This window comes from Pelecanus crispus, chromosome 1, assembly GCF_030463565.1.
Source record: "Pelecanus crispus isolate bPelCri1 chromosome 1, bPelCri1.pri, whole genome shotgun sequence".
Lineage (NCBI taxonomy): Eukaryota > Metazoa > Chordata > Aves > Pelecaniformes > Pelecanidae > Pelecanus > Pelecanus crispus.
The window spans coordinates 26,309,249-26,321,806 of record NC_134643.1 but is presented as its reverse complement, the minus strand read 5'-3'; the positions used below and the strand labels follow the sequence as shown (position 1 = coordinate 26,321,806).

The 12,558-nt window shown below is 57.7% G+C and overlaps 1 protein-coding gene across 1 annotated transcript; it reads right to left on the bottom strand.

Moving 5' to 3' along the window:
- Nucleotides 1-667: 667 nt before the first annotated feature.
- FEZF1 (FEZ family zinc finger 1) lies at nt 668-3,126 on the bottom strand. Its single transcript, XM_075727596.1, has 4 exons — nt 2,329-3,126; nt 2,002-2,136; nt 1,591-1,723; nt 668-972 (listed from the first exon to the last, which is right to left on the bottom strand). Exons 1-4 carry the CDS (start codon nt 3,124-3,126, stop codon nt 668-670), a joined length of 1,371 nt encoding a protein of 456 aa, XP_075583711.1.
- Nucleotides 3,127-12,558: the final 9,432 nt, after the last annotated feature.

Genomic DNA, 12,558 nt, shown 5'->3' with positions numbered 1-12,558 from the left:
CTTCCCCCCCCCCCCGCCCGGCCGAGCCGCAGCCCCCGGGGCCGCAGCCACTCGTGTTCAAATATTTATTTCCACCAGGTCAACGAATTCTTTTTTTTTTTCTTTTTTTTTCTTTTTTTTTCTTTTTTTTTTCTTTTCTTTTTTTTTTTTTTTTCCACGTGCAAGAATCAACCCGAAATTCAAATCCGTACATAGCGAACCAGCTCTGTCCATATAGATACGATATTCAGGGGGAAGAGGGAGAGGAGGAAACCAAGAAGGGCGGGGGGGGGGGGGGGGGGGGAATAACCAGCAGGCAGCGGAGGCAGGGCAGGATCAACACAATGGGAATTATATATACATCGAAATAATTAAAGTGGTGCAGCGTTCCCGGCTCGGGCAATACAGATCCCAAATAAATACAGCAGAAATTGGCTCGGCGCTTTTTTTTTTTTTTTTTGCTTTTTTTTTTTTCTTTCTTTTTTTTTTTTAAAAACCACCTCTCCACCTGAGATGCAACGACAACAAAAAATAGAGTCTTTAAAAAACAAACCAAAAGAATAATTAAAAAAAAAAAAAAAAAAGGAGGAAACAATCAGTCCCGTAAACGTTAGTGGCCATATAGAGCGTAATACACAAAACCGCGTGAGAGGTGCATGCAAAGAGGCGGGCGGGCGGCGGCCGCCCCTCAGGGCTGCAGCGGCGGCGGGCCCTGCAGCAGCGGCCCGGGCGGCGGGGGCTGCTCGGGCCCCCCCAGCTCGGCGGGGGGCCGGGGCAGTCCCAGGGCGCTGTCGTGCAGCTTGCGGACGTGCTTCTTGAGGTCAAAGTTCCTGCAGAAGCCTTTGCCGCAGGTGGGGCAGGTGAAGGGCTTCTTGTCGTTGTGGGTGTGCATGTGGAAGGTCAGGTTGTACACCTGGTGGAAAGCCTTGTTGCAGATATTGCACTTGAACTGCTTCTCCCCGCTGTGGGTCAGCTTGTGGTTTTTGTAATTGCCTGGGAACGAGAGAAGAAGGGCCGAGGGACCAGGGGCTGAGAACTGGACGCCGCAAAGAAGGGGAAGAAAAAAAAAAAAAAATAAAAATCCCCAAACCCTGTCCCATCCCCAGAGCCCGGCTTTGGCCAAAAACGACCGCCGATCTCTTCGCGATCACCCGCCTTCTCCCCATCCTCCCCGCCGCCGTTCCGTTGACAGACGAGAAGGGAATGATCGAATAAACCAAAACCGTATCAATTGCAGAAATAACACCCCTATGTCTCGCCTTCCCAGCCACACGGAGAGAAAAACTGCCCAGAGTCCTGCCCTCCAAGGGGGAACAGGCGGCCAACTCGTTTGCCGAATTGCGCTGGAAGCTGCGCGTTGCCGTGCGCGGAAAACGGGCGCAGCCCGCGGGAAGGCTGCCCCCGAAAATGACAGCCTGCCCCGCTCCGCCGGCCCTGCCGCGGGAAATGTGCCGCGGCTAGCGACACTTAAAATTAACCTAAATCTCTGATAACAGAAATTAAAAGCAAAATCACACCCCCCCCCCCACCCCCTCCATCGCAAATTGTCCCCGACGCTTGACCTCGCCGAGGGGGGCCCCGGCCAAGGGAGAGGGCGCTGGAGACCGGTACCTTTCTGGTGAAATCCTTTGCCACAAAATTCACAGACAAAAGGTTTGTAGCCGGCGTGTATTCGCGTGTGCGTGTTGAGGGTCGAGCTGCGGTTGAAGGCTTTGCCGCACTGGTTGCACTTGTGCGGCTTTTCCTGGGGGGAAGCAAACGCCGAGTCAGGGCTTGCTGGCGGGTTTGCGGGGTTTGGGGTGCCGGGTGGGTGCCTTAGCCGACGGCTCCCGGCGCCGGGCACCCCGCGGTACCCCACCGCGCCTGGGGGCAAACGAAATCCCGCAGCGGCGCCGGCTCAGCCGCCCCCCGCACCCCGCCGCCGCCGCGGGGCGGCCGGACCACGCCGGGCTCCCCAAAAAGCCTGAGCGAGGGGGGTCCCGGGGAAGGAGGGAGGGAAGGGGGGGAAGGCTGGAGGCTCACCTGGGTGTGGATGATCTTGTGCCGGCAGAGCGTGCTCGCCTGCCTGAAGCCCTTCCCGCAAACTTTGCAAACAAAGGGTCTGGCTCCCGTGTGCACCGGCATATGGCGAGTTAAGTTATAATGTGCGTTAAATACCTTGAGAGTGAAATCAGACCAAAAAAGAAAAAAAAAAAAAATAATTGCGATTAGAAGGCGAGAGCGCCGAGGGGAAGCCGTCGTTTAAAAATAAGGCGAGCGAGCGAGCGAGCGACAACCCGGCGGACAGACGGACGCGGGTAGGGGGCTGGGGAAGCAGGGGGAAGGGAGGCGGGCTGCGGCTCTACTTGCCTTTCCACAAACTTCACAGGTGAAAACTTTGGGCTTGCTGCTCGGGGAGCCGCGGCTGAACTCCGAGGTCTTGTAGGCGATTTTCTCCGAGAGGATCTGAGCGCTCTCTTTCATGTAGTGCTGGAGCTGAGCCTGCGACAAGTCCTTGAAGGCGACCCCCGCCGGGTACTTGTCCACGGCCGGCAGCACCAGCTTGTTCCGCTCCGCCAGGTAAGCCTTGGGCTGCGGGTGCAAGGGGGAGCTGAGGAAATAAGAAGCCACCGGGTGGATGTTGACACTGGAGGACGGGTGACAAGGGCTGTCGCCGCGGTTGAAATAGCACAGGGCTCCCATGGCGTGGAAGGAGGAGTGATTGACCACTCGGGGTCTTACCAGTTTGTACTGCTGCAAGGGCAGGGCATCGCGGGGGAAATCTCCTTTCAAGCTCAGGGCACAGTTCAAGAGATCGCCGCAGCTAAAGGAGGGCGAGGAAGAGGAGTCTGAATGAGCCTTCCTGGGTTCCGCTCCGGCCACCGCCGCTTTGGGCAGGGGATCGTACGCCACCGGGACAAAGGGGATCATGCAGGGGATGGAGGAGTTGAGGTGCAGCGGGTGCTTGGGGTCGCCTTTGGCCACGGAGCCGTGGAGGAGCTGCGGGACGGGGATGGAGCGGGGCTCTGGCGTCCGCGCCATGATGCGCTCAATGGAGAAGGCGAGGGGCTTGGGCGTGCTGATCATGTTGCTCCTGGCAGACAGGCTTTCTCTGGCCGGAGGAGTCGCTAGGATTTTGGTCGCCGTGTGGTGGCCACTATTGTCCATGGCTGGATTGCATTTGTTCGCCCGGTTTGAGCCGCTTTGGTAGACGCCTCTTTTTTTTTTTTTTCTTTTTTTTTTTTTTTCTCCTTTTCCCCCCTCCTCTCCCCTCTCTCTCTCTCTTTCACTCTCTCTGCCCCTTTTCTTGTCACTGATCTGCAAGGAGGGAGACCAGCATCGCCGCCGCCACCATCCCCACAGCCTCCGCCGGCGGAACCAGCCGTCTCAGTCCAGTGGACTCACGCCAGCCCATCACAGTTTACTTTGGCGCACCAATGACTCGGGACAATCGCTACTCATTTCTATCAATAGAAAGTGTTGTGTCAATAACGCAGCCGAGATCTCGCCAATCGTTAACTTCCAAGAGGAGAAGGTAAACTAGATAATTGCTCAATTCGCTTCCAACAGTCAACAGGAAAAGTTTTTTCCCCCCCAGTAAGCGGCTACTTCTCATTGGCGCCGCGCCTCCCCCGCCCAGGGAAGGAGGCGGCTCTCCCTCCTCCTTCCCTCTCTCCCCTCTGCCTCCCTCCCTCCCTCCCTCTCTCTTTTTTTTTAAATTATTATTATTATTTGCAATCTGCTTAACCAGGCTTTAGAGGCCAAGCAAATCCGAGATCAATTTTCTTGTTTGGCTTTAAGTGACATCATCTAAAATCATTGTCCAAGTGCTAAATAGGGATGTGAAACCCAATTCAAGGGCAAGCGCCGGGGTATTTGTCAAACGAGGTGCCGCAGAAGAAGCGGCTGGAGGGGAAGCTGTTCCTTTCCTTGCCACTTCCCAGCCCGAGCTCTCTTTGTGCGGGGGGGGGGGGTGCGTGTGTGTGTCTGAGGGAGGGAGGGAGGGAGATGGCTGCTCTGCTCCTGGGACCGCTCCGGCTCTGCTCGCTGCTTTAAAGAACAAGGTCAGGTGGCGGTGAGCTTTTGGAAAACACCGTAAACACATGAGCGGGGAACTTGCGACAAGCAGACGGCGAGAGCAGCGCATGGGGCTGCGGAAACCACCCGGGCCAAATCCAGCGAGTGCTTGGGAGCAAAAGGATGAATCAAAACCCGGGGCTGGGGAAGAGAAGGAAAAGGAGGTAGGAAGAGGGAGTGCCGTTATGATCTGAAGCATTATTTTTACATATATATGTATATAAAGTAACCTGCATCTACACTAGGTATAGTTTCTCCGGCCTTAAATAATACAGGCGCAACACAAATACCGAAAACTCACGATCGGTGTAGATGCACGAGGAAATGTACAGCACACACACTACTTACAGGTATAGGTGCACCTAAACAGCCGCGCTCCCCCCCCCCCCCCCCCCCCCCCCCGCGTGTTTAAGCGCAGCTCGGCGGCCCTGTTGGGGTCGGGTAGCTGCGGGTGTTTGTCCTTACGGGCGGGGGGGCGGGGAGGGCAGAGGGGCAGCGCTGGGCAGGGGGGTCTCTGTACTCACCCCTGTCCCACCACCCGACCCTTCGGGGTCAGAACAAGCTCCCGCTCCTCCCGCCGGCCTGCGGTTCGCCGGGCTGGTGGCTGAGGGGCCGTTACCGAAATCCCCGGGAGCAGCCAAGGGCCCCTCCGCCCCCCGCCCCGGGAGCGGGGGGCACCGCGGGGAAGAGCCCGGCCGCTTCCCCCGGCGGAGGGGCCCACGGGCGACCCCAGCGCTGCCCTTCTCCGGGCCGGGGGAGGGAGGAAGGGGGTCCTGGGTCCTGCTGGTGGAGAGAAGCCTGCAGCGAGGCAGGGGGGCCCGGCCCCCGCCGCTCGGGTACCAGCTGGGGAGCCTGCAAAAGGCTGTGCCCCCCCCCGCCCCCCCCGGCCCAGGACAACCCGCTTGCGGGGAAGCGGGAGCAGGGAGGAAGGGCTGGGGCCCCGGGGAGGGAGGGAAGGGGTCGGGGGAGGGGGGCCGCATCCTCGCCCTCGGCGCTGCGGCCGGGCCGATGCCGCCCCGGGGCACGGCGGCCGGGGCCGGCGCTGACCCCGGGCCGCGCCTGGGTGGGCGCAGCCCACGGGGGACGGGGGAAGGACCCGCGCCCAGCCCAGCCGAGCCGTGCGGGGTCCCCGGCCGCGGTGCCCCGCTCCGGCCCCGCTCGCTGCCTTCCCGCGGCCGGGGCGCAGCCGCCCCCCCCCCCCCCCGCCAGGTGGGTCGCGGCGTGGGGCCCGTGGTTGCTGCCCGGGTGGGGTTGCCGCAGCCGCCCGGCTCTTACCTGCTGCTTCCCGCCCCGGCAGCGCCAGCCCCGGCTCGGCCGGTGTCACCGACCCGGGGGGGGGGGACCCCGGGGGGCCGGAGCCGCGTCCCCCCCAGCGCCGTGCGGGGCGGCTGCCCCGGGCTGCCCGCTTCTCCGGGGTGTCGGTGTCTCTCGCTTATTTTGTGTCTGCCAGAGGCGAGTTTCCTCCTTCAGAGCAATTTACATTTAATTCAATCTAGGCAAATTTCCTCTTGATTGGTGCTGAAGAAGGGAATTATTGTTAAGTGGGTTTTAGAGGCTTCAAATCCCATATACTTAATATGTTAACAGCTTGCTCTTAACTGGTCTTTTTGGGATTGACTTTCTGACATGTGTTTGAAAGTAAAATATGTAGTGTCATTTGAGCAGGGTAAATATCCCAAAGCAGCAATTACAGCCCTGCCATTACAATTATACTGGCCTCCTCAATACCGAGATACACTCCGGGAGAAGCGGGAGCTTTATTATTCGTTATTTCTTTACGGATATGCCTCCCTTTCTTTCCGTACCGCACGCGAAAACTTACGTTCGTGCCTAACCACTAAATAGCGACCTAAAAGCCATAGACTTAATTTTTTTTTTTCGTTTTCTTGTTTGGGAAGTCATTCTGTTCCGTCTCAGAGATGGAGCCTTGCTAATGCTGGAGTTGCCCGCAATATAGATAGACTTACTAAAATCAATGTCGATACGTAATTTTTTTTTTTTTTTTTTAGTCCTGTCCCGAGCTCTGCCTTGCTCTCGGACCGCATCTTTTTAGCGATTACATGTCTGCCGGGCTGCAAATCTCCTGCGGCCGTGCCGGTGCAGGGAGGTTTTTCCCGAGGCAGAGATTTACGGGTTCTGAGAGTGGTGAAAAGTAACGTCTTGGCCGGTTGCTTTTTGCAGGGGGCACGGCGGGCTGCCGGCCGGGCAGTAACTCCCAGAGTTACAAACCGCCGGAGGGATTAAGGGCAAAAGTTTTGGGAATTAAGGGCAAAAGTTTTGCCTCGAGTTGATTTCGTGTTCTGCCCGCAAAGGTGCTGTTCTCTTTTCCCCCGTAATCGGTTTTGTGTTTCATTCGCTCCTAAGCTATGTTCTTGATATTGCTCACTTGCATTATTATCATAACGTATCTCTACATGCACTCAAAATCCGAGTCACCGGCGAATTCATCTCGTCGTCAGGATTACTCCAATCCGATCCCAGAGGCGATTAGAGGGAGGTAAAATACCGCCTAGAGCCTAATCTTTAATTTCTTCCTCCTTAATAAAATGAATAATTCCATTGCGTTTTTAAGTAAAAAATGAATTGAAAGGGATAACAGCTCCGCTAACCTTCTGTTGCGTGCATTAATCTTTTCCTGGAGGTGTTTGCCCGCAGCCCTCCCGCCCTCCCCGCGGCCGGGGGGGGGGGCACCGGCCCGCCGGGCCCGGGGCGTTTGCCTGGGCGATCTGAACGGGGCGGGTGGTGGCCAGGGAGGTCGCGGAGAATGCTTCTGGAGGCGGCACCGGCGGGCCCGACGGCGCCCGGTCAGAGCCCTGGGTAACTAAGCTCGGTTACTGTTATCGCGACAATCGCCATGAATAGTGCCACCGTCCAGATTCGCTGCAAAAGCTGGGGCTTGCTCTCCCAAAACACCGGTCCTCGCCGCCCCCCCCCGCAGCCGCCGGCCCTGGGAAGGGGCGATTTAGCCCTGAGGCGGGCCAGAAGCCCCCTCCGCTCGCCGTCCCCGAGCAGCGCCTGCTCTCCCCGCAGACCCCGCCGCAGCGAAACGCGTTGCCCCCGGCTTGTTAACACCGGCAATTAGCCCCGGGCCGGCCCTTCCTTCCCACTCCGGGCTGGCTGTTCGCCGGCTTTTGAGGGCAAGTCAAAATATAAACGGGGGAAGGAGGCAAAGCGGGGGGGAGCGGACCCCGGGGTTACCGGGGTGGCGGGGCAGCTGCGGTCCCCCCTTACCAGCCGGCGCTGGGGCAGATCCGGCGCTGCCCTCCTTTTCGGTGGGGGCCTGCCGCTGCCCGCCCGGCTGCCGGGGCGGGGGACGGGGGTCCCCGGCCCCCCCGGCCCCGGCGAGGGGAGGCGGGGGCGGCAGCGGCCCCGGGCTCTGCCGCTTCAGCAGCGCCGGCGAAGGCGCTCGGGCTTTGCCGGGTTGTTTTAGGCTGTAACACTTCGGCGTTTCCTCCGCTGACATTTTCTCCGGGAAAAATCTATACGTGTATGTGTGTATATACACCTTCTGAGACGATGTGCCGTCTCGCCGTACGGCGAGTGCGTGTTGGCATCCCTCCGTATCAGTTCCACCGCGAGGAAAAGAATAAAGTATTGCTATTTTTAACGGAATCCACCACAAAAGAAAAAAAAAAAAAAACAAACAGTTGACACTGACCCGCCAGACACAAGCGTTGCCGGGGTTAAAACAAAGTTTGACAGTACAGTACGTCTCGTCCAGACCCCTCTAAACCGAAAACCAAACGGGTGCAAATTAAGCCTTTTCACGTGTAAAGCCTTTAATTACATATAATCGAAATTACAAGTGACCCTCTAAAGCAGCGCTCCCGGCCCTCCCGTAATTCATGCAAGCGATTTGTCTAAGTGTGCCAGCTACGGAGGCGAACCGCCGCAATCACGTCTAATCTAATCAGTCCGCCTGCGAGGGGACCCAGCGGTGTCATCAGCTCCAAAGGGCCCTTGGTGAAAGTGGCTGGGAGGGGCCAGCGGCAGCTGGAGCCATGAGTGACACTTTCTCATTTGTTCCTTTCCCAGTTCAACAAATGTTTAGCCCCGTTGCTGCTAAATGAACGCCTCGCGCTCTTTGGCTCGGGGAAGCTATTTGTTTTTAAGATTCCTGAATAGGATCAGGAGCAATTAACTTTTTTTTTTTTTTTTTTGTTTTTGTTTCTATTTTCTCCCAGTGTATTTGGAGCTAACCTGGAGCAGAGCAAAGAGCCGGTCGGCTGCGTGGGCGCTGCATTGCCGGCACCGGAGGACGCCGGGCTCGCCTGGACGGCGGGGACGAGGTGGCCGCCATCAACCGGCTGCCCGGCACCGAGCCGGGACGAAACCCCGCTGCCTGGTGGCGGGGTCCCTTTCGCTGTGCCGCTGCCGAGGGGGAGGTGGAAGCCAAGCGAAAAACGTGAAAAAAAATCAGAACAAAAGCGGGAGCCGTGCCCCGCCGCGGCCGCTGCTGGACGGCGCCCGGAGAGGGCTCCCCGCCGCCCGCGGCTGCTGGCCCGGGCCCCCCACCCGGGCACGGACACGGGGGACAACTGAGCAGCCCCCGGGGGCGGGGACGGACGACAGGATTCCCCCTAAGGCCAAAAACTTAAACTTTGGATTTTTTTTTTTTCGGTTGGTTGTTTTTTGTTGCTGGTGGCGGTGGTTTTTTTTTGGTTTTTTTTTTGGTTTTTTTTTTTTTTTAGCTGCTGTTAGAGCAAAAGGCGCCTGTGCCGGTGGGAGCCCGGTGTCTCTGCGGGTCCCACGGGGGTCCCAGGTTCCGTCCCTTTGCGCACAAAACGAGTTGAAGCCCCCCTTTAGAGGAGGGCTCTCCTCTTGCTGCCGTGCGGCTCCCGCCGCCTGCTGCGCGCTGGTTTGCTGCTGGTCAAAGGTTTGACCCAAAACCCCTTGGGAAGGTGCGTGACGGGTACCCCCTGCGCAGGAAGGCTCGCCAGCAGCCCCCGACCCCCAGCCTTACGCCCCCTCCCTGCTCATCGCCCTGTCCCCCGTGGAGCCGCACTTGCTGCCCGCGCAGAGGTGCCCCCACCGCCCTGAGGGTTTGGCGCGCCCCGGGGGGGAGCTCTGCCCCCCCCCCCAAGCCTGGAAACACCCGGGGCCCGGCCCCCGATCCCCCCGGGAAGCGTGAGCGGGTGCGGTGTCCCCAGGGCCGAGGAGGGGGGCCGCTCCCGCCCCGGCCCCGCACACCGCCCGCAGCGCGCACCCGGCCGCGGCTTCAACAGCCCCTTTTATGCCACAAAGGTGCAGGGGGTGAATTAAAAGGGGCCCCTCCTGCCCCCTTGTTAAGGGCGCCCTGCGCTCCGCGCCCGCTTAGGGAGCGCTGGGCCCCGCCGAGCCGCTGCCGCCCCGCACGAAGGCGGGCAGCGGGGGGTGATGCTCGCCTCTCCCGCACCGGCGCACGCTTCCAGGGGTGTGCTGAGGGGTTCAACTCGGAAATTAAAATGTAAAGGCGGACCTTGCTTCCATGCCAGCGGGGTTTTGCCGCGGCTGCTGGCGGCGGCGGTGCCTGCGCCCGAAGCTGTCACACAGATACTCACCGGCCTTCTCAAGCCTGGCGTTGGCTCACGGTTCCACAAATCTAGTTACTAAGAAAATACGTGAATTAATAAGGAATGGAATGACCTTTGGAGCGCTGTCATTTCTGTACCTGCCTTCCCGTGATGTCTGCTGTGCTGCCTTTCTAATAATAACTTATCACATACTTGGAGTTAATTTCTCTGAAACCACAAACATAACTTCTTCATGGTTATGTCATCTTTGGGTTTTTTTTGCTATTTCCTTATCCATCTCCATCTTACTGACAGACATGTTTTGCAAGTACTGCATGCAGATGAAATTGTATAGCAAAGCGCTTGACATATGGGGTGTACATGTACCATACTTCGTGAAACCTGAGTTACCCAGACCCACTTCAAGCCACAAAAATTCAGATTTTTTTTTTTTTTTTTTAAAATTATGTCAGGGCATATAAAGGGTTGGCTGCTCCCCGCAAAGGGTTGACTGCCCCACCAGCCAGGGCTCGTCCCACCACACCCAGCCAGGGAGCAGGGCAGGGGGAGAGGTGGGGGCAACCCAGAGTCCAGATCACTGACACATTTGTGATGACTGGGAAGGTCTGAAGTCAATCCATGGGTCCGGGTCTGGATCAAGAGAGCCCATAAGCAAGCACAGGCAGGGCTGTAGCTGAGCGAGAAACCAGCACTCCTACTCCATCACTGGGGCAGAGACTGGCAGCCCTGGACTGAGCTGGGGTGGAGGGCAGGGGCTGTGGGTGGGGGTCCCAGGTGAGGCCCATCAGGACCATGATGGCCTATGAGTCCTCTTGAGGCCCTGACAGGTGAAATTACTATAACCTACTCTGTAATTGTCCAAATTGTTAGGGGGAGTTTTTTTGCCTTACCAGGAAACTCTTCTTGGTGTGGGGACAACTTGGGGCAGAGGACAAGCCCACAGGGGAGGAGAGTGGAAATCAGTATGTTTCCCACAGGGCTTTTGGCTAGCAGGGCTGGGCAGGTGGGCTACTGCCAGGTCGGTCTCTGAGGGAGAGTTGGACCCATCACCTCCTCGGCTGTGCTGGTGACAGCCACTTCTGTTCCAGTGTTTCTAGTTCCCACTCCGGGTCCTCACACTGTTAGTGACTTGCTAGGGACAGCATCCAGTTTTGGTACTGCTTCCTACCCTTGTGTTACCTCAGAACCTTAAAAATCTCCTAATGCCGCCTTCTCAGGAGAGCCCTGCATGGACCTGGCACTGGGAGGCTTCGGCAAGCACCGCAGGGCCACTGCGGTGACGCCTGCATTCACCCGTTTACCCCCGGCTCCTCCACAGGCACCTCCGCAGGGTCTCGGGAATGTAAAGATGGTGGGGAGAGGACAAGCAGGGGGATCTTTGCAGAGACAAAGCTCCCTCTGGGCCTGAGCGGCACCGATCTCTGCTGCGTTGGGTTTGGGAGCTGGGCATTACACTGGGCAGCCCTGGCTTCCTCTGTACCCTGCCTGCCTGTCCTGGTTTCAGCTGGGATAGAGTTAATTTTCTTCCTAGCAGCAGGCATAGTGCTGTGGTTTGGATTTAGGATGAGAAGAATGTTGATAACACGCTGATGTTTTTAGTTGTTGCTGAGTACTGCTTATGCTAGTCAAGGACTTTTCAGCTTCCCATGCTCTGCCAGGCGCACAAGAAACTGGGAGGGGGCACAGCCAGAAGAGTTGATCCAACCTGACCAAAGGGCTATTCCCTACCACATGACGTCACGCTCAGTATAGAAACTGGGGGGGGGGTTGGCCAGGGGGCAGCAATCGCTGCTCGGGAACTGTCTGGGTATTGGTTGGCGGGTGGTGAGCAATTGCATTGGGCATCACTTGCTTCGTATTTCATTATTATTATTATCATTATTATACTGTTACTATTAGCATCACTATTTTACTTTATTTCAATTATTAAACTGTTCTTATCTCAACCCAGGAGTGTTTCTCACTCTTACTCCTCCGATTCTCTCCCCCATCCCATCGGGTTAGGGGGAGTGAGCGAGCGGCTGCGTGGTGCTGAGTTGCTGGCTGGGGCTAAACCACGACACTGCCGCAGCCAGAGTGGGGCTGAGGCTGCAGCTCCTGGCCCCGCAGGCTGCTCCCTACTGAGCCTGGGTTTCAGCCAGAGCCCCGCTGGCCCTTCAAATGCCGTCAGGTTCCATGCACTGGCACGACGAGGATGAGAGATGGGAAAGGAATATGAAATTCTTTCCTGCTGTCAAAACCTAAATCAGCAAACCCGTCTGTCAGCCTGGGAATGCTGGAAAGTACTGCTGAGGCTCCCTGTGCAGCCTCCAGCCCAGCAGAGCTGGTAACATGAACGCAAAGCGATGGAGGGGAGCCCGCTGTGTGTGCCCTGCCCGCCCCCCCGGCCGCCCTACCCAGCAGCAGCTTCCTCCCACCCTGCTGCTCCCCAAAATGCATTGCACTGCAGCCAAACGCATCCTGGGGTGTGGGGGGGGTAACACCCCTGCCCTCCCAGCCTCCCCGGACACCTCTGGGTGAGCAGTCGGGGCATGAAGAGCTGAGAAGGATGGTCTTCCTCACCAGCTCCCATTTCTTCCTTTTCACTGAATTCACCTCAACCCACATGCAAATGAGGAGGCTGGTTTGCCACAGGAAAAAAAAATGCCACTTCAGGTTTCTCCCGAGACAGCTAGAAAGAAGAGTAACTTGCCCTTCCCTGCTTGGCCGAGCTTCCAAGTGTGCTGAAAAACACTTTCCTTGCAGCTCTCATTCTCAGATCCAGCAACCCCGCGTGCTTGCGACAGACCCCTGAAGCCCTGCGGTCTGTTCTTGCAGGGAAACTTCACGCCAGCCTCGTAAATCCTCAGCAGTCCATCAGCGAAGCCCTTCAAGTGCAACACTATGGCTCAACAAGGACCTCAAGCAACCTTCCTTACTTCTTTGGCTATCATCTGTGTTCCTTCTGATTTTGTCTACACAAACCCGGCAATTAGTCACGTTCCCGCAAGGAAAAAAAAAAAAAAAGAAA

Bases quoted from the DNA above. Each gene is read 5' to 3' on its own strand.
- FEZF1 (XM_075727596.1), bottom strand. From the start codon at position 3,126: ATGGACAATAGTGGCCACCACACGGCGACCAAAATCCTAGCGACTCCT. The intron at 1,724-2,001 runs GTGAGCCTCCAG...GCTTCCCCCCAG, and splicing joins ACAAGATCATCCACACCCAG to GAAAAGCCGCACAAGTGCAA. The intron at 973-1,590 runs GTACCGGTCTCC...TCTCGTTCCCAG, and splicing joins CAAAGGATTTCACCAGAAAG to GCAATTACAAAAACCACAAG.